Source organism: Osmia lignaria, chromosome 8 (assembly GCF_051020975.1).
Source record: "Osmia lignaria lignaria isolate PbOS001 chromosome 8, iyOsmLign1, whole genome shotgun sequence".
NCBI lineage: Eukaryota > Metazoa > Arthropoda > Insecta > Hymenoptera > Megachilidae > Osmia > Osmia lignaria.
Window position 1 is genome coordinate 9966280 of NC_135039.1, and position 19248 is coordinate 9985527.

Genomic DNA, 19248 nt, shown 5'->3' on the forward strand with positions numbered 1-19248 from the left:
CCTTCAGCTTTTCTACAGCCTAGTTCACAATTACAATTTAATTTACTTTACATCGAGATGTAGCCAATGGTTTTAGACATATGTATGCATTAATACACTGAGTATACATAATAATACTTCTAGCATGAAGTGTACGTATAATGTTATATAATTTTGTTCTTATAGTTAAACCTGACTGAACCAGGGGAGTGGAGAACGCGATTTTCGGGACATTCTTATGTGTGTGATGCACATACACCCCGTCTGTAAGTATGCGGACACCCTCTGAAACAGAATGCTTTTTATAAAATTGGACCAAATAACTGAAGATTCTTTGAGAAGCTATAAAAATTAATATACTATAACCGCAGTTCACCAGAGTCCATAACTGCGACGCGCAGGTTGGATGATGGTGGGGGAACGCAGAGGGCTCTCTGCTAATCGCTTTCCACTTCGTTTGGGAGTATCGCCAATCAGGGCGAAGATGCGCACTGGAGAAGCGCGAAGAACGAAAACTGGTCTTTTCGCAGTTATGGACTCTGGTGAACTGCGGTATAGATGATGTGTTTTTATCGTTTTATATATTATAAAAATACTGAAAGGGACTTTCGGGCCTGTAATGAAAATTAAAAACATACATCTTGTAAATATAAGTAAGCATGCTGTAAATGTCAACGCGTCTGAAAGTTATAAGTAATTAAAATTAGCAAAAATCGTGACTACTCGCGAATAATCGTGAGTAATCGCAATTTTCACTAATTTAAATTGCTTATAACTTTTAGACGCGTTGACATTTTCAGCATGCATATAACTTACTTATATCTACAAGATATACGTTTTTAATTTTCATTACAGGCCCAAAAGAAACAATTATAAAAAATGTGTATTTCAGTATTTTTATAATGTATAAAACGACAAAAGCACATCATCTAGTACAGGGGTTTTTAAACTTATGTAGTCCGTGAACCCCTTCTTGAACAACATTTCTTTTCGTACAATGTTTATTAGTTATATAAAATATAGAAACATGAAAAAAAGTCAACTTCTGACAAAAATACAAATAATAATGTAAATATTAAATAATTTTTAAACAATATGATATAAAAATCACAGAACATAATAATAATAGGTTCATGTTTTATTTATTGCCTTAAAAATATATCTTGCCTTTTCATCGTCTTCTTGAACTGTTTGCAACCATTTTTTATAATTTCGCGGACCCCCGGTAATGGCTACGCGGACCCCCAGGGATCCGAGGACCACAGTTTAAGAACCTATGATCTAGTATATTAATTTTTATAACTCCTAAAAAAATCTTCAGTTATTTGGTCCAATTTTAAAAAGAGCATTCTGTTTTAGAAGGTGTCCGCACACTAATAGATGGGGTGTATGTACATCACGCACATACCACTGGTGCAGTCAGGTTTAACTATAAGAACAAAATTATATAGTATTATACATACACTTCATAATAGAAGGATTATTATGTATACTTAGCGTATTAATACCATGTTAATGGTTTTATATTTATATTGTATATGTAAACTGAATACTTACAATCTTCTTCTTTTTCTTCTTTTCATTACATCCAGGTGTCTTGTTGCTCTATTTTAATAAAGGCAGCCTCTGACACTGTGTAATAAATATTTTCATTAACAATTATTTACATATGCTATAAAAATTGTATAAGAGTTATTAGCAAGTAAGTTCAGTATTGGAACTGCTGATGTTGTTAATCTTTTCCTCATGAAGTATTTTTCTTTAAAGTAGCTGCTACAGATCACCCAGAATTTCAGTTTTCAGGTGGAAACACCGACTTTGGGTTGTCACATACTTCCACCCACTGTGCCATCCTCTTCTTATCCTTCCTCTCTTGGGGGAAGAAGAATATCCTGTTGTTTTCGTTAATACACCTTCTGATGCTACTCTTTCTTTTAAGATACATTTTAATAATTAAAATTAAATATATTACTAAAACAGCAATGTAAACAGTTAATAATTACTTAATTTCTATCTTCTCCTCCTGTTGCTGCATCTCATCAGCAGAAATTATTGAAAAACCTAAAAACCTAGAAAAAATTTTAAAAAATATCTTTTTAAATAATAATAATAGTCATAATAATATTAATAGTAATGATTATAATAATGGAATTCACACACCTGGAAATTTAGTCACCCACGCTGCCACCATGCAACCATGTGCGCTATATTTCTTTAGTTACCTTACATTTTGAAATAATTAACTAACGCAGCGACAAATTTTTTGGGAACTTGACGTCACGATATCTTTAGTTGGGTATGGTAAAATCAGTGATACAAAGGTATTGTTGCGTGCACCGTTCCGAATAAATCCCGGTGTGGGTAAGGTGCCCGTGGAGCGCTAAGCACTCTGCTCGCGGTGTGTGAAATAAAATCGAACACTTTAATGATTTTATAAAAATACTAACTTCTTAATTTGGAAATGGTTTTTATAAGTAAAAAATGTGAGTGGGTTTTAGCTTCGAATTGATCTCCGCTGGGCGGTGAAAATCCTCGATCTATATTGACTGGCATCCCCTCTTCGTTAAATCCTGGATCCTCCCTCAGGATCATCCCTGATCCAATGGTGGAGGAGCCCATCTTCGTCCGGAAGAAGTCCCTCTCTCTGGCTTCGGTCCTCCCTCAAGCGAGTGGAGGTGGTGATGCTCCGCCAAGACACGAGAACCCACGTAGGACTCAGAGAAATGGAGAAAATGAAAAGATCAAGCGTTAAATTTATGACCCCCCTTTTGAACTTCGTCGTCTTCGAGAACCAAACATGATATTCGTTAAGAGTAATGAATTTGATACGGCACGTAATTAATGGCCTCTTAGAAATTTCATGTCGTCGGAGTCACTCAAAAATGAACTTAGCTACTTTTTTTGTTCATCGATTTATTCTTATAATGATACATACTGAGAAAATATGTATATTCTAGTCTGATGTTGCGAGGAGAAACTGCCCGTATCTCCTTTGAGCGCCGTTTTTATAGGGCGAATTTCCTCGGTAAAAGGATGGAGGTGGGGATGGTCCAGCCGTGAGAAAAAGGAAATTTTCTTAATAAGGGCCTGATGACGGAAACATAAATATCGAAACGGCCTCGTAGGAAAAATAGGGAAAAAGATCTTGATAGCTAAGGATTTGGGAAACAAAGGGATATACACGGTGTTCGACAACAGGTGGGCAAAATTTTAAGGGGTGATTCTAGGGATCAAAATAAGACGAAAATCAAGAATAACGAAATAGTGGAGTAAAAAGCGCCTGAAACCTGCAACCCGCCCGGCACCGACGACTGAACGTCAGGTCAGCAGGGGTCGGTACAGTCATAACCAAGAATCGAAGCCGAATGCTGCAGTACCAAGAAACAGAATAACACGAGGTAAGTTTCTACTATTCAACGATTCTTGGTTATGACTGTACCAACCCCTGCCGACCTGACGTTCAGTCGTCGGTGCTGGGCGGGTTGCAGGTTTCAGGCGCATTTTATTCGAATTTTTAAACGTTAATTACTGGAAAATAAAGCCGCAAACGCTATTTCGTTATTCTTGATTTTCGTCTTATTTTGACCCCTAGAATCACCCCTTAAAATTTTGCCCACCTGTTGTCGAACACCCTGTATATGTAAATATCGAACAAGGGCCTTGTGGGGATGATGTGATAGTATAAAATTTTAGAAAGAAAGGTTCGAAGGTTAGTTTCCGAGATATTTGCAAACATCCTTAGTTAAACTTAGATTACGAGTACACTGTATTCCGGGAAAAATAGAGACTGAATGGTGATTGAAAGAGTGATTGAAGTGGTTTGAGATTAGGGTTAGGGTTAGGGTTTTGTTTTTGATTTTTTCACGTTATAATTCCCCTTTCTTTCACTTTTTATATATTGTATACCTATAATTCATTTTGTGTTTTGTCAGAAATCGGAAACATTTCGCCCATCATGTCGAAAAATGCCATTATACGCTCATTATCATCATGTTGACGTCGGAATAAAAACTCAGCTATATATTCCACGTAATGAGACGTACGAGTTCCATAACGAGGAATATTAGCTCTCGCATCACACCATGTACGCACTAAACCTAAACCTAACCTAACCCTAACCCTAACCTCAAACCACTTCAATCACTATTCAGTCTCCATTTTTCCCGGAATACAGTGTACTGGTGACATAAGTATAAATGCAGTTTTTTACGAATATCTCGGAAACTAAGGCCGAGCGGCGGTAACATGTACAGGGAAAAGTTGTTCAGAATGATGACCTTGACAACATATTTCAAGGTCACGAAAATCGGTGAGGAGGACCAACTTCTAAATAATTACCGTACTTTTTTATTAACTAATCTAACCTAACCGAACCAAACCTTTTTCTATTTAATCGAAACTAAAAGAAAGCTCACGCTGCTGATCGAACGGGTTAAAGATTGATTTAAGCAATCCGTGCAGGACGAGCCTAGCTGGCTCCTCAGCATGCATGCGCTACTTTCCAACCCAGGTATACAGTACCCGACCTTCGTGTGGTTCCTTTATGGCCCACGCCATAAAGTAATCGGCGCAGTTCGAGGCCCGCTGAGAGAATTACCCTGTATCTCAGCATAGGCAACCTACTTCGTGCAGTAGCTTCGACATATCTTACGTGGTCGCAGAAATGGCATCTATTATCGAATATAACACCCAGGAATTTTGCTACTTGCTTCTCGCTGATTCTCGTCTCTTACATTTTTACAGTTGCCGACCAATTCGCAGCCGGACATCTCGCGTACCTTCTGCTTTGTCTCCAGCGCGAGAATTGGATAATAACCGTTTTCTCCACCGCCAGATTTAGGTCTATACTTGCAAGGTTTGTGATTATTATATTAATTCCACAAAAGTGAGTAGTCACGGTTCAAAATAGAATACCTCCGTTAAAATTGGACTAAATAACTTGAGGTTTTTTGAGAAGCTATAAAAATTAATTCACTAAAAAATGATAGTTTGTTGAAATCGTGAAAAAAATTTCGGAAATTTCATTCCGGAATTTCATCATTTATATGTGTTCGTAGCGACACCAGCGATCCTGGATTTTCAGCACAAATACTAATTTTCGTTACAGCATGAGTTTAGTTGACAAGCCCGTGAGCGAAGAATGCAAACGTAGGATAACTCTGCCTTTGGATTCTTTCTTTGACGGTAATGTAGAGCAAATCATTGACGTTATGAGAAAGGAGGCCGAGTCCAAGGAAGTGATTGAGTGCAAGGAAGCCTACCGGCTCATCGTGTGGACCATCCTGGCGGGAGCGGGGACACAGCCTCCCTCACTCGTGAACAGACGCCAGCTCACCAAGTGGGAGGACGACATGGATGGATATGTCCCACAGAAAGACGCGCCTGAACATTGGGAGGTACCACTACCGACGCGGGCTTCGATATTGAGCAACAGAGTCAGTCAGGTGGCCGCAAGAATAAAAAATAATTCCTGGCATATCCTGGGCATGTTGGGTGCCAATGCTAGGAACCGGGCGTGGGGTTTTGCGGTAGCGTGGGCACTGTTGGATGGCGGGATAGAAGATGAGATGTATGTTAGGTGGTCAATGCAGGTTAAGTCAGGGCTCTGCTACAGCGGGGAAGAGTTTGCCCAAGGAATTATCTCAATTCTGATTTTGTGGGCCTACCAGAGAAGCGGGAAATCTGATATATACAGCAGGGTGGGTTATGGCAACAGTTTTTCAACACAGAGCGAAGACTGCCGGAGTGCGGAGAGTTTTTTGTTCAGCCTTACTCTCACCAACTTTCCTGTTAACCTTCGGCAATCGCGTGTGTGCCCATTTTGCCTGTTTTCCGAACTGAGGTTATGTGTTCTGACTGACTTGCGTGGATCTAAGGAGGGGAAGGCCGAGAGGAATTATAAAGATGTACTAAAAATGATCCCTCGGGGCTGCGAGTGGATGAAGACTGCGGCGGAAGCCCACAATAGAGAGATGCACTCCCTTAACGGGAACATCGACTCGCTCGTAGACGCGTGGGCCGAATGTATAATAATGTTGTTTAATACTTTTACTTATTAATATTGGTAGAATAATCTTTTATTCGAGTTTATGGAAATAAGATTCTTTTCACTTACTTTATTCATACATTTTTAAGGAATGCAATATAATTTTTTACCAGTTTCAATTTCTGATTTAATTCCAATTTCTTATAAGTATTTCTTTTTAATTATCTATATTAATCATTATTTAGTCAGTTCGTCGACTAAATACATGCTCAATTATAATATTTGTTATCATTTAAATAAAAGTTCAATTGTATTAATGAAAATTTTATTATTAGAAGTATAATAAAAATCGTAAAATTCAGTGTAACGATTTCATAGTTTTTTAACCTTGACATTTTGTTTTATAAGCAACAGAGAACCAATACTATTTTATATTTCATTAATTTTAATTTCTCCTTATTCACAATTATCATTTAACAATAGTACGCGGATAATGACGTAATGAAACGCAATAATAATAATCCCTAGTTGTATCAAATCATAATTTTATGAATTCAAAGATGAAGAATTGTCAGACTATATTAACTAATTAGAATATTGGTTTGGATATTAATGTATGAGTTGTAACTTAAAATTAATTAGTCGATAATCAATTTCCACAGCTGGAAGTAGTTACATAAAATACTAGGTATAAGCGCTTTTTTAAATGCTGTAATATTTTGATATGGAATTCATGTGTAGGTTTATATTCTATTTCAAATACAAATACTGTTATGTAACAATTATTTTTCGTTTTTTATACTTTATTCTATTATATTGAACCATTTTCACAGATTTCATAAACAGTTGAATTAGGGATGTTCGATTCACCGAAAAGAATCGATTCTCGAATCGAAGTGAGAGGATCGATTCCTTTAAAAAATTGAAACCAAAGAATCTGTTTGAAAAACGTTGACATTTTTTGTTTCCTTTTTTATTTTGATTTTTGTAAACAGACTATTTCATACGATTCTTCTGTGCGGCATCGATTATTGTAAAGAATAGATTCCGGCATGCGTGGCCGGAATATTCATCTAACCTAACCTAACCAAATTCACTGTAGTTAAAGCTTGAATTAGGTTAGTATAAAAGTTTTATTGATATGCAGACGACAGGCAGGGGATACCGTGGACGTATTCTAAGCCCCGCGAGCCACAGGGGGTAAAGAACCGCCTTCAAATCTGCCTCAAGTATTCCTGCCGTTATAATTGCATCGGTAAAGTAGGGAAGGACACCCAAATGATAAAACTTTTTTTCTTGAGTCGCCAAAAATCCTTCTTGGAATCATCATTTTTATTGAAAAGAAACCTATTCCCAAAATTTGAGCCAATTTGTAGTATGGAGGTTTTCGAAAGTACAGCCAGATTTTGTTTATTTTTATAAATAAAAAAAAGCGAACCCAGTTGGTAAGTTGTTGAATAATTTCCACCGTTTCAACTAGAGGGCGCTAAGATGGAATTTTTGTGGGGTGATGGTAAAGTAGATCAGATGCACGATAAGAAATCTCTGTCGCTGTAGCGTGTTCTGTTTTACCTACACTTCACTTCATATATAATTTGAAACTCTATTTTATCGAATTTAATTCAAAACTGATATTCTAATTAAAACCAAACTTAAAGAGTTTTTAATAACTTTAAATATTTAACAAATAACAAGAAACACAAAGATAATCAATCGTTAAGATGAAGGCGTTCTAACGCTAAACACAATAAACTTGGAACTAATCAATTTGAATCACTTTACAATATAACGCAAAAGTTCACAAGAACTCAAATGCTCTTTAAGGAAAAATCTCACAAGAGAAAACACTGCAAGGAATGCGATTCAGAAAATTACACTGCTACGTTTTTAATCGACGTGTCTCCAAACCGGAAGAAAATGAACAAAAGCAATTCAGGACAACTGAATAAAAGATAAATAAACAATTTGAAATCGAGCTCCGGAAGCGGAAACGTATAGGCGACGACGCGACGACGCTACATTTTAAAAAATAGTTGATTTATGGCGGTCTTTTTAAAATGTAAGTTCGTAAAACAATTATTTTAATAATTTTTTTGGACTTGTGCTGATTTTTACTGGCTTCTAAAAAATAGAATCAGAGGGAGTCAAAATTTTGTATTTTCAGTGGTGAGTGCGAAGTGTGGTAGAAGAGAGATTAATAAAACAGGCTTCATCGTCATAACAACTATGCTTTGTACATGCAAAAATTTGAAAATTTTCAAAATCATGATCCGCCGAGAATAAAGGCATGTGCAGACTTTTTATATCTGTAGCTTCTAAAAATATTGAGAAATTCTTTTTCTCTTATGGCATTTTCGCCTCTAGAGTATGACTTTCTTGAAGGTAGTCAATATTACAAAGAAAGTGCAACCAAGTATACTCAGTGACCAGAGTTTACAAAATTCCCTAAAAGTTAAACATGTGTCACATTGACAGTTTTGTTATGGATTTTATTTATACAAATATTGTTTTATTTCTTTATTGTTAAGTTTAGTTCGTTTTCATGCCTTTGGGAATAATTCAGATATATAAAAGAAGCAGATAATATGGTAATTATAGAATTACGCGAACAATCAATTTTTTAAATAAATTAAATTTATTATTTTATTTGTTCCATCTGTTAGAAATAGTATTGTAATAACACTTTAAATATTTCAGATATCACTGATTGAAAAGGATTGAAATAATATGAAACAGTGTAACATGTATAGATCACTAAAGAACATGATACAGATTTAGTAATAACATCCTGCATGTTATTTAATTTATCAAGAAAATCAGCCATTCAACGTGTAGTCTGATTAATATTAAACAATTAAACGGCCTAACAATGATAGAATCTTCAGCTTGGAATTCAAGAAAGGATGAAACCATATACAAAGCGGCAGGTGCAATACATTTACGCAAATATGGAGAATTTTTTGAGAACTTAGCAGAGAAGACCTGGAAAAAGGATTCTACGTTGGAATATTTTATAGAAGGCCCTCTTCGACTTGTATATAAACCTGTCGAAGATATCAGTCTGATTAGTTTGATAGAAATGGAAAATAAGTTCTTATCAAAATTACTCGCTGCTGTTGCTGGCACGTGCAGAGAAATTAGACTCTTGGAAGAGGAAGCCAAGGTTTTTTATAAAAAACTCTTTACTCATGGAGAAAGGGGCACAGAGGATAATCATTATAATATTACGTCTCTTCTTTCCGATTTACAAGATCTATTCGTTTTCGTGAATAGAATATCAACGGTGGTACGTTTAACGACCGAGCAATTATCTAGTCTATCCGGTGATTCTAACGAAGTTTATTTACCCGTATTAATTGAACATTTCATCAGTCTGTTTACAATTGTTTTAACATTGGATGAAATTGTTGAATCTCAACCGTCGCTATTAGAACAATGGAAGAAATACAGAATGCATGTGCGTTCTGTTACACATAATCCGACGCAATTTGGTATAAGTGAATCGAAGCTGCATATGTTTGACAAATTGCTAAAAGATTTACAAGAACATTTATTGAAGAAGGTTTTGTTTTCCAAAACGATCGAACATGTAATGGATGTAAGCAAAGGGCCTGTAATGAGCGAACAGATTACAAGCTATTTGAAAAATTTAATGTCTGATATAGAAAGTAAGACCAACGATAACATGGCCGTGAACAAAAATTGGGTTAGGGTGAACATTGGTATTGTCGTAGTTACAAAATTGTTTGGTACCTGTGATAAAAGGTTAATTAAACGAGTGCTCGAAATTAATAAGAAGTGTTATGCTGTAACTTTGGTGGGAAACGTTATGTGGATTCCGAGCAAATTTCTAAGTGATTTCTTGCCAAAGGAATTTGGTAACGCAGCCAGTTCCCAAGTGGGTGAAAAGGTATTGGGCTCCAGGACGCAGAAGCTGTCTCAAACTGTAAACCATTTAATTCACAGAGCTGTAACGTGGTGCATGGAAATGCAAAGTATCCTCGTGAAGACTGGTCTACAGGTTTCGGATATTGGCCAGAAGCAATCTTTACTGGTAGACTTGGTCAACCTGTTATCTCAGATAAAGGAAATTATATCTTTTATAATGAATATGCACGCAACTCTTATTAAACCTATGAATCGTAACACCGTTCAATTGATATGTAGGTTAATAGAAGTTCAAAAATCCTTGCAGACTATGTTCTACTTATTGGGACCAATAATAGTGCAATCGCAGAGCCAGGTGTTGCAATATTTGAGTTATTATATCTTAATTACATTAGAAACAGCACGGAAAAGTTTAATTCAAAAAGATAAAGGTTACAGTAAAGAAAAATTAGACACGTTGTCACTGATAGGTTTAAGTATGAGATTATTAAACGGACCGGCTAGTGCGGATAGAAGATTAATAATCAGATGCACTCTAGCCTGTGCCGGTCAATTAACTGATACTTTTAGAGAAGAAGATACGATTAAGTTAAGATTTTTATTAGACAATTATGATATTATCGCTGATTTGCATAATATCATTTCTGAATTCTGTGATTATTCCATATTGATGCATCATCAGAATATAATTCCAGCTTATTTCTCTTTTGTAACGGATAGAAATGTAAGCGTCAATCATATTGTTCATTTATTCAACGCATTTAACAGTACCATTAGCGAACAAGAGGGATCAGATTTAAAGAATAAAAGAATCACGCAATTAAGAGAAATGTTAACAAAGAACATATTGGAACCTGTTTGCCACGAGATTGAAACAAATTTAAGACTTCATGTTCATGCGCATTTAAAGTTGGATTCTACCAATCCATTTAACATCGGAGCAAAGGATGGTGGAAGAATAGTAAGAGCGTTACCACTTCCTCTGGCCAACAGTATGATATACGCCAAACGATTCGTCGAGCATTATCTTGATGACATGTTTTATAACCTTACAACTGTAGCGTTACATGACTGGAAAACTTACAGAATGATGCACGCTCTTGCCTATTACAAACTGAATCTTGATACCGTGCAAAATCACTTACCTACTCAAACTTTGGAGCAAGGTTTAGATGCTTTAGAAATAATGAGGAATATCCACGTGTTTGTATCAAAGTATCTGTACAATTTAAACACACAAACATTCATTGAGCATACAAGTAACAATAAACATTTAAATACCATTGGAATTAGGCATATAGCAAATTCAATTAGAACCCATGGAACAGGTATTATGAGTACAACCGTTAACTTTGTGTATCAATTCCTTCGCATAAAGCTACATACATTTTCACAGTTTCTTTTTGACGAGCACATTAAATCAAGATTAATGAGAGACATAAGGTTTATTAAGAATCAACGAGAGAATGGAGCAACGCCTTACACATATGAAAGAGCAGAAAAGTTTCAAAAAGGAATCAGAAAATTGGGCATGTCGCCTGATGGTCTGAGTTATTTGGATCAATTCCGACAGTTGATCACTCAAATTGGAAATGCATTAGGCTACGTAAGATTAATTAGATCCGGTGGACTGCATGCAAGTTCCAATGCAATTTCATTTCTGCCTGACATCAACTCGTCGGTACCGTTTGAATTAATGTGTAAAAATTTAAATTATAACACAACCACTCAGGCTGCAGCGAAGTGCTTAGAAAATGATATCGCAAATTTAGTGAGAAATTTTACTGAGGGTATACAGTATTTCAAGCTTCTCGTTGATGTGTTCGCTTCTGCGTTTCGCGACACTGAATCCCATCATCTGCAACAATTTTATGCTATTATACCACCGTTAACTCTGAGCTTTGTTGATAACTCGATATCGAATAAAGAGAAAATGTTTAAAAAAAATCAAACCGGTGCAGCTTTTACTGATGATGGTTTTGCAATGGGGATCGCTTACATAAATGCTCTTTTAAATCAGTCATCAGAATTGGATAGTTTGCATTGGTTCAAAACGGTTGAACAGCACCTGAACGCTGAGAAACAGGCTGCGGAGAGTAAAAATGATCATGGTGATGAAAAATTGCAACAAACAAGGGCATTAACTTTGAAACGTATTGCAGAAAGAACTGCTGAGTTTCAGTTACTGTATTACAGTTTATCTGGAGCTAGAGTGTTCTTCAAACAGTCTGATATATAGTATTGTAATAAAATGCAATATTAAATTGATTAAGTTTGTTAAGATTGTTAAATATTCTTTTTTGTTCCATATTTTTAATCAATATTGTATAATAAAAACAATGTATACCACTGTATGTTTTATAAATAATAGTTTTACAATATTTCATATGCTATAAATTTTATTTTATTTTCATAATCCTTTTATAACTTGTATTATATATTACAATAATGAGAAAATAAAAATATATGTTAACGTGTTGAACAAAGTTTGATTCATCAGACACTAAAAACTGTACGGTTTATTTTTACATAGGTATATTGAAGTTTAGTATTTTTTTTCTTTTTCTTTTTTTTTTTCATTTATTCTCATGCCTGTAGCATGTATCGTTATATTTAATTATGCTTGTTCATATATTTTCTATACCAACATTACAACTGCAATGCTTGATATTTATTGTTATTAAATAAGTCATGGCTAGATAAACAGACTAGAATTCATTACACTTATACTTCTAAATAGCTGCTTTTATGAAATGTATTTATAAATCAAAAATAGTATTATTACTATAATAATAAATAAATTATAGTATCGTTTTCAAATCAAATATATATATATATATATGTATATATAACTTTTGATCTTAATAGTTTGCAATACCTTCAAACAAAATTCTATTCTTTACTATTATCGTATAATTAATATTATAGTACTTGTAAATATTGTTTATTTGTATACTTCAACAACATTTACTATTAATTACAAACATTGCTTTTCAAATAAGTATAAGTCGCAAAAAGCTTTCATTAAAAAAACAGTTATAAATTTTGTAAAATAATATCAACATTTCACTATGTATAAATAATAATATAAATAAGATAAATAAACAATGATAAACCGTTCGTAAAGATTTAAGTGACACGTATATCCTTATAATTAAAAGAACATTACCATGAAAGTTTCACACGTACCTATTTTAACAATATGACAGTAGTAATTATTGTACTGCTGCTATATAGAACGTGTTCTTATTCATAGTATATTATTAAAATACGAAATATTTTGTATTTTTTTTTTTCCTTTTATAATATCTAGTAGTGTTATTCACATATTCTGCTTTTTGATCTTTCTAAGCTTTTGAATCGAGTTATTTAGACAACTCGATAAGTATCGACGTAATTAATCATTGTTCAAGACATAAGACTTTCCTACTTTTAGCTTCAGACAATCTGTATAGGTATAACTATTTCAATCTAAATTTTTCTTGTAAGTTTCCATTCAATTATTAATGTGGATATGCTTTTTTTTTTACTTCTGGACGACACATTATTATAAGTATCATTTACTGAAATTATTTTCTGAGAAAACAAGGGGACTCGTCAAATTTTTAAGGCTGAGATCTAGACGACCCCTCGGGATCCAATAAATCATCACAAGAAGCCGTCGGAGGTAATAACTGTCTACCTCCACGTTTTTTACTGCGTGTAAACACTTTGGTAAGTTGCGCAAACTTACGTCGAGACACTAAAATATAAGCATTATGTTTAATACGTATTTAATAACATTAAGAATATGATTATTATTAAATGTAAAATTGTATATACTTTTTCCCATATTCTTTAATCTTTCTTTAAACAGATCTTCATCGTCGTGATTGATGTGACCGGTGCATTTCTCTAGATTTGTTCCTTGGATTTTAGTATCTGTAATAATTATAACTTTTTAAGTTTATACATTTCCTTAACTATACGTATACAGGGTGTTAAATTGTCCGAATAGCTCTACACCGTTGGATAGATCACGGAAAATCGAAGCGAAATGTTCTGTAGCATTTTTCGATTGGAGCAGTAGTTTAGCTACACTTCGTTGTTGAAAATTGACCAATCAGCGCGCAGCTTGAGTGGCAATACACGCGGAGTGGGAGACTACACGGAAAGGGAGGGAGTCTCCGTTCGCTTGCTCCGCCTCCGCCGTCGCACTACGACTCTCGGAGGAGGCGTGTCTCGCCACTCAAGCTGGGCGCTGATTGGTTAATTTTCAATAACGAAGTGTGGCTAAACTACTGCTCCAATCGAAAAATGCTACAGAACATTTCGCTTCGATTTTCCGTGATCTATCCAACGGTGTAGAGCTCTTCGGATAATTTTTTAACACTGTAGATTATAACAGCGAATTAATAACCATTTTCCAAGGTTGACAAAAAATCTTCGTTCCAACGTAGTTCGGCCATGAATTCTTCGTTTTGAAGAAACATAGCGATTCTCTCGTCTTCTAACATTGAATTTTCCTGTAAGTACGACGTGTCCAAACTGTCCTCTGGAACTTGTTGAGAAACTCTAAGGAATGTATCTGGTAATGGCCCTAACATAGCGGGTTGCCATTTGCGTATGCTTTTTAACGATACGTTTGTATCTATTGTCGACAGTTTCGAGGTACCCGGTGACTTTTCGCTTTGTTCTAATTCGCTTCTAATCTTTTCATTTTCATTGTCTGTACTCATAGTAAGTAACTGATCGATGGTTGTATCGACAGCTCCTTGATTAGATCTTAATACAGCCTGGAAGATTTTGTTTAAAGTAAATGAAACATAAAATGAAACGATGTTATATCTATCTTATATAACTCAATATTTGTATCGATCATAATACTTCTATCACATCATCGTCCATTTGTGGGAACATGTTTTTAAAATCAGCCATCGCTTGATAAAATTCTAAAGTAGTTTGCTGCTGTTGTTGCTGTTGTTGCTGTTGCTGTTGCTGCTGCTGCTGCTGCTGCTGCTGTTGTTGCTCCATAGCAGAAGCCATTGTGTAACTGTTATCAAGTTATTAATTGTGCACGAAACACTGACCTGTAATTGTAAAACATTTCTGATATTATTGCAAACTTGATAACACTGTTACTTAACCTTACCTTTACAATTCAAGTATTTGAAAAATGTGAATAAGACCGTCATCCATGACCAACGAGGTCGGTTTATAATTATTATAGTAACGTCATATTAGTTATTTAAAAGAATATGAATGACATGTTATATCATCTTTCTTTTAATAAATCTACTGTTAAATACGTTCATGCACATAATTTTAAAATTTCAATGGGTCAGTGTCAAACCGTTCCCCAGAGAGCAAGACTGTTAACTGTCAAACTTTGTTAAGGCTTTTCTCGTTTTCAGAAAACGAACTCATGATACACATACACATTATAGAGTAACTGTATTGTGATTTGCGTGTCTGAATTTCAATTGGCTTCCTTTCAGCAATTTATCTTTGCTTCCCAAATATATTGTATTTAAGTACAGAACATTTAGTATCAACTACTTTGAAAAGCAAAGTACTGTCGATGTTTTATCAAGAATTTACGCTAGTGACTTCAACGTACCAACGTCGAAAGACGTTCATTCAACGGCCGCAGTGACTATAGCCACTCTTTAATTTTTAACTTTGCTACCAGATGTCTGATATGTTTATTCCTTTCTCGCAACTACATATGTATATCGCAGTTCAGCAGAGTCCATAACTGCGACGCGCAGGTTGGAAGATGGTGGGGGAACGCAGCGAGCTATCCGCCAATCGCTTTCCACTTCGTTTGGGAGTATCGCCAATCAGGGCGAAGATGCGCACTGGAGATGCGCGAAGAACGAAAATTGGTCTTTTCGCAGTTATGGACTCTGGTGAACTGCGGTATACACACTGAATGCTCATCTATGCGGGCCAATCAAATGATAGATGGAAGCAACATGGCGTCGAAGTAACGTGTAAAATACCCTAAAAACGCGAAACTTTACATACCCATAACTTCTGAACCGCTAATTTCCTAAATTATATAGACCTATATTTTTGGATTTTACGGGTCGAAAACTATTAACTTATAAATAAAGAATGTAATTATTTTACGTCCTTGGAGTCCAAGTTCAGCCCGTTTTTGTTCCCAGCGCCTGAATTATAGTTATAGTTCATACAGTGGCTCACAAAATTCATACATGGCTCATCAAATACATATATATAAAAAATCGCTGCTTATATTGCAATGTTATTTTCAGTTGCGATTTTCGAGTAAAGGATTAGTCCTATCGAAAAAATGAAAAAGACCTTTCTTATGTAGAATTTTAAGACAAACAACTTTTGTCTAAAACATTTGTTTTCAAGAAATTCAATAAAAACTGTTTTGAGGGTAGTTTCAAATCAACAGGGATGAAGGAGTCAGAAAACCATTTTGACTAATTCTAGTAAAATCCCCACTGTTATCAAAGAAGTATTGACCTTGTTTTTGCGTATACAGGGTGATCCTCTCGCTAGGGGACACAAAGGAACACTGGCGACAATGGACCCCTTGACCGCACCATAAAGAGGTCCGTATTGTCACGTGCCAGTGGGGACCTACCTGGGCCGAGACGACTCTGTATGTCTTCATGGTGCGGCCAAGGGATTCATTGTCGCCAGTTCCTTTGTGTCTCTTAGCGAGAGGATCACCCTGTACAGTGCTTGGACAACATTGGGAATAGTGAGAATTTACCCAGATAGCACACGATGTCTTAAAGACATCCATTTTATGACCATTTTAGGTCTGAACGTCTTACAACCTTACCTGGACATCTTTACGATATTTTGTCCCGAACGTCGTTAAGACATCTGAAATTCGTGTCCTTAAGGCATCTTTACAGGGTACGAAACGAACGTTGTAAAGACATCTGAAATTCATGTCTTTAAGGCATCCTTACAGGGTACGAAACGAACGTTATAAAGCATCTGAAATTCATGTCTTTAAGGCATCTTTATAACGTACGAAACGAACGTATTAATTATTCGAACGCATTGTTAAATGAAACGAATGCTAAATGTATTTATAAGTGTGAATGGTCAGTAGGTATTGTTCAGGTAGCCCTGAAGAATTTTTATATGAATGTAACATAGTTTCATAAGAAGGGTAATATTGAAATGTGTAAATGCGTCTTTTTCTTCATACCATTACGATTCCTAATACAATTTACAATCATTTGGGAGTGTAGCTGAAGAAATATACAATATTGAACCAATTGCCTTGGCCTCTTAAGATAGAGAAAAGCTGGATTCGCTATGCTTATCCGGCTAGACCCTTTTGGACAATGTTTTGAGGCAGGTCATATGCGTTCCGTCAGCACGTTTCCCCTTCTTATGGAAAGGTCCTCCAAGTAATCTCGCCTAAGATTTTTTAGGAAGACAAAATATGTCAGCAAACACTTGGACCGTCGTGAGGTTTGTGGAAGACGGTACCGTCGAGGCTGTCCCGTCAGCTTGGATGCGAGGAGATTTATGCCACTGGCCACCGTTGCACAGAAACAGCTTAACAGCCGCAATTAAAAGGTCCGAGCCGGTAAATTTATCCTGGCCGACCCATACCATTCAAACTTTTAAGCACGGCATTTTTGGTAAGTTAAAATTGTTAGATAACATACACGTGTAAGCACATGCTATTGCACATTTTCAGATACTTATATTAAAGCAAGAGAAAAAGCCAGGATAGCGGAGGACATTAGCGACCTTCAGTCAGAAGTTGAGACAATGCGAAGACGAAAAAGAACTCGCAGATTTGTCTCATCGGAGAGCGAGGAATCGGAGAGTGATTCCCTGACTTTACCCTCGCCTCCACCGATGACGGAAGGGAGAAAGGAAAGTATGTGACTACGGTATTACAAAACATATCATTTCAATCATGTATGTAATTCTTTTCTCTACAATTTGTAGTGACAACGGTCGGCGATAGTGCTGCAGGGAATGCAGCCCTAGCATCCGCGGCAGCTCCCACCGTAACAGCCACGGCAGGTCCCAGCAGTAGCGGTGAGTTAATTCATTTACATAATTTCTAAACATGATTAATTGTATTTCAACAAATGTAATACCTAACAAACAACTTGTAGGATGCAATGATTCAGAGATGTGTAAATGCTGCAGAGAGAGAAATCAATACCTGGATACAATAATCAAGCAAAACCATCTAATCCGCGGATTGTTAATGGATTTGACGGCTGACATGAAGGAATTAAAATTAGCACACAAAGTTGGCTCTGTTGCAGAACAGCCAGTTTCATTATATTCTAGATATGAGGGACTGAAGTTCCCCCTTACGCGGGAAGAAGATTTATTGGTCTTAGAAACCTTCCTAGCAAAGGAGGACCATTTTAAAGATGCAGTAAGCAAGATACTGATATATCAAACAGCTTTTATCTTTCATAATTTACAAACAATATTTTACTTCCAGATTCAGGAATTAGCAAAAATAGGGGGGGACAACAACTACCAATTTGTAAAAAGGGTGTTGTCCTCAGTTATAGACAACAACTTAGCACTGAAATACAGCTGGCTGGGAAGAAAGGGCAAGAAAGTATTCTGCACCTTGCATTTAGCTAGGTTGGTGATATGTAAGTATCGCCTTGTTTTTAATGTTTTCAATGATGATTTCTGTATAATTGAACATGTACAAATTCTTATTTCAGCTGCTGCTGAAACGGCAAACCTTGGTGATACCAAAAGAGCAACAGAGGTATCAATACAAAATTGGCTGAGGAGAGCGTTTGACAGAAATCATATAACCCCAAAACAATTTTGAACGAACATTGTATATTTTCAACGGACTACGTTTAAACAAAATATTATTATACTGAAAACGATTATACTTTAATTAAACAATATTTATGACATCTGTAGGGTATATATAAGATATCTTTAGGGCATTCATAAGACATCTTTAAAACGTCTGTAAGGCATCTGTCAGATATCGGTACGACATCCTTAAGACATCCCGTTTTCTAACATAGGATATTTACAGGACGTATTTCAGGCATTTGCAGGACTTTTCAGATATTCGTAAGATTAACCTCCCGTATCTCCAAAATTACCCCTATGTTCAACTTCAATTTTTTCTGAGATTACTGTACCATTATATAGAATTGATTGATTGATTGATTTGAAATTCGAGTGGGAAAAAATTGATAAAAAAACGTGTTTTTGGGGTGACTCTTTGATACTGTCAGTTAGTTAGGTTTATATTTATTGCTTCTACTGTATCAATTTTATGAGTAATTTAAATACAACTAGTGATGGAACCCATACCCAGAAAATAGAATCGAATTGGCGGCAAAAGACTGGTTGAAGGGGAAGGATTGTTTTCACGACGACGAATTTGCCAAAAGATTATGCGA

General features: G+C 35.7%; 4 protein-coding genes across 11 annotated transcripts in view; 3 read left to right on the forward strand and 1 right to left on the reverse strand.

The window, feature by feature from the left end:
• LOC117608864 (uncharacterized) overlaps positions 1–6114 on the forward strand; it is a 57971-nt gene extending 51857 nt beyond the window's left edge. The window contains exons 2-3 of the mRNA XM_034334572.2: positions 4723–4834; positions 5087–6114. Of these exons, the coding sequence (XP_034190463.1) occupies positions 5088–6038 (951 nt within the window). The 5' untranslated portion in view covers positions 4723–4834; position 5087 and the 3' untranslated portion in view covers positions 6039–6114. The remainder of the gene's footprint in view (positions 1–4722; positions 4835–5086) is intronic.
• A 2250-nt stretch (positions 6115–8364) lies between these two features.
• On the forward strand, positions 8365–12220 carry SWIP (strumpellin and WASH-interacting protein). The gene is made up of 2 exons (XM_034334499.2): positions 8365–8553; positions 8663–12220. Exon 2 carries the CDS (start codon positions 8835–8837, stop codon positions 12090–12092), a length of 3258 nt encoding a protein of 1085 aa, XP_034190390.1. The 5' UTR covers positions 8365–8553; positions 8663–8834; the 3' UTR covers positions 12093–12220.
• Positions 12221–12336: 116 nt separating this feature from the next.
• On the reverse strand, positions 12337–15548 carry LOC117608866 (CUE domain-containing protein 1). 2 transcript variants are annotated; one of them, XM_034334584.2, is made up of 5 exons: positions 15271–15548; positions 14720–14922; positions 14253–14628; positions 13676–13774; positions 12337–13595 (listed from the first exon to the last, which is right to left on the reverse strand). In XM_034334584.2, exons 2-5 carry the CDS (start codon positions 14876–14878, stop codon positions 13459–13461), a joined length of 771 nt encoding a protein of 256 aa, XP_034190475.1. In that variant the 5' UTR covers positions 14879–14922; positions 15271–15548; the 3' UTR covers positions 12337–13458. The 2 variants fall into 2 exon arrangements, with proteins under 2 accessions (XP_034190475.1, XP_034190474.1); XM_034334583.2 differs by having other exon boundaries at positions 14985–15533.
• Positions 15549–16343: 795 nt separating this feature from the next.
• On the forward strand, positions 16344–19208 carry LOC117608867 (uncharacterized). 7 transcript variants are annotated; one of them, XM_076689403.1, is made up of 8 exons: positions 16344–16794; positions 17080–17189; positions 17270–17478; positions 17538–17723; positions 17795–17887; positions 17968–18239; positions 18309–18468; positions 18544–19208. In XM_076689403.1, the coding sequence occupies exons 3-8, from the start codon at positions 17277–17279 to the stop codon at positions 18654–18656; spliced, it is 1026 nt and encodes a 341-aa protein (XP_076545518.1). In that variant the 5' UTR covers positions 16344–16794; positions 17080–17189; positions 17270–17276; the 3' UTR covers positions 18657–19208. The 7 variants fall into 7 exon arrangements, with proteins under 7 accessions (XP_076545518.1, XP_076545519.1, XP_034190477.2 ...); XM_076689404.1 differs by having other exon boundaries at positions 16344–16574; XM_034334586.2 differs by lacking the exon at positions 17080–17189 and having other exon boundaries at positions 17266–17478.
• Positions 19209–19248: the final 40 nt, after the last annotated feature.

Bases quoted from the DNA above. Each gene is read 5' to 3' on its own strand.
- SWIP (XM_034334499.2), top strand. From the start codon at position 8,835: ATGATAGAATCTTCAGCTTGGAATTCAAGAAAGGATGAAACCATATAC.
- LOC117608866 (XM_034334584.2), bottom strand. From the start codon at position 14,878: ATGGCTTCTGCTATGGAGCAACAACAGCAGCAGCAGCAGCAGCAGCAG. The intron at 13,775-14,252 runs GTTATTAATTCG...TAATTATTACAG, and splicing joins TTTGTCAACCTTGGAAAATG to ATACTAAAATCCAAGGAACA. The intron at 13,596-13,675 runs GTATATACAATT...CTTATATTTTAG, and splicing joins ATTAAAGAATATGGGAAAAA to TGTCTCGACGTAAGTTTGCG.
- LOC117608867 (XM_034334585.2), top strand. From the start codon at position 16,893: ATGAAACGAATGCTAAATGTATTTATAAGTGTGAATG. The intron at 17,479-17,537 runs GTAAGTTAAAAT...GCACATTTTCAG, and splicing joins TTTTAAGCACGGCATTTTTG to ATACTTATATTAAAGCAAGA. The intron at 18,469-18,543 runs GTAAGTATCGCC...TTCTTATTTCAG, and splicing joins TTTAGCTAGGTTGGTGATAT to CTGCTGCTGAAACGGCAAAC.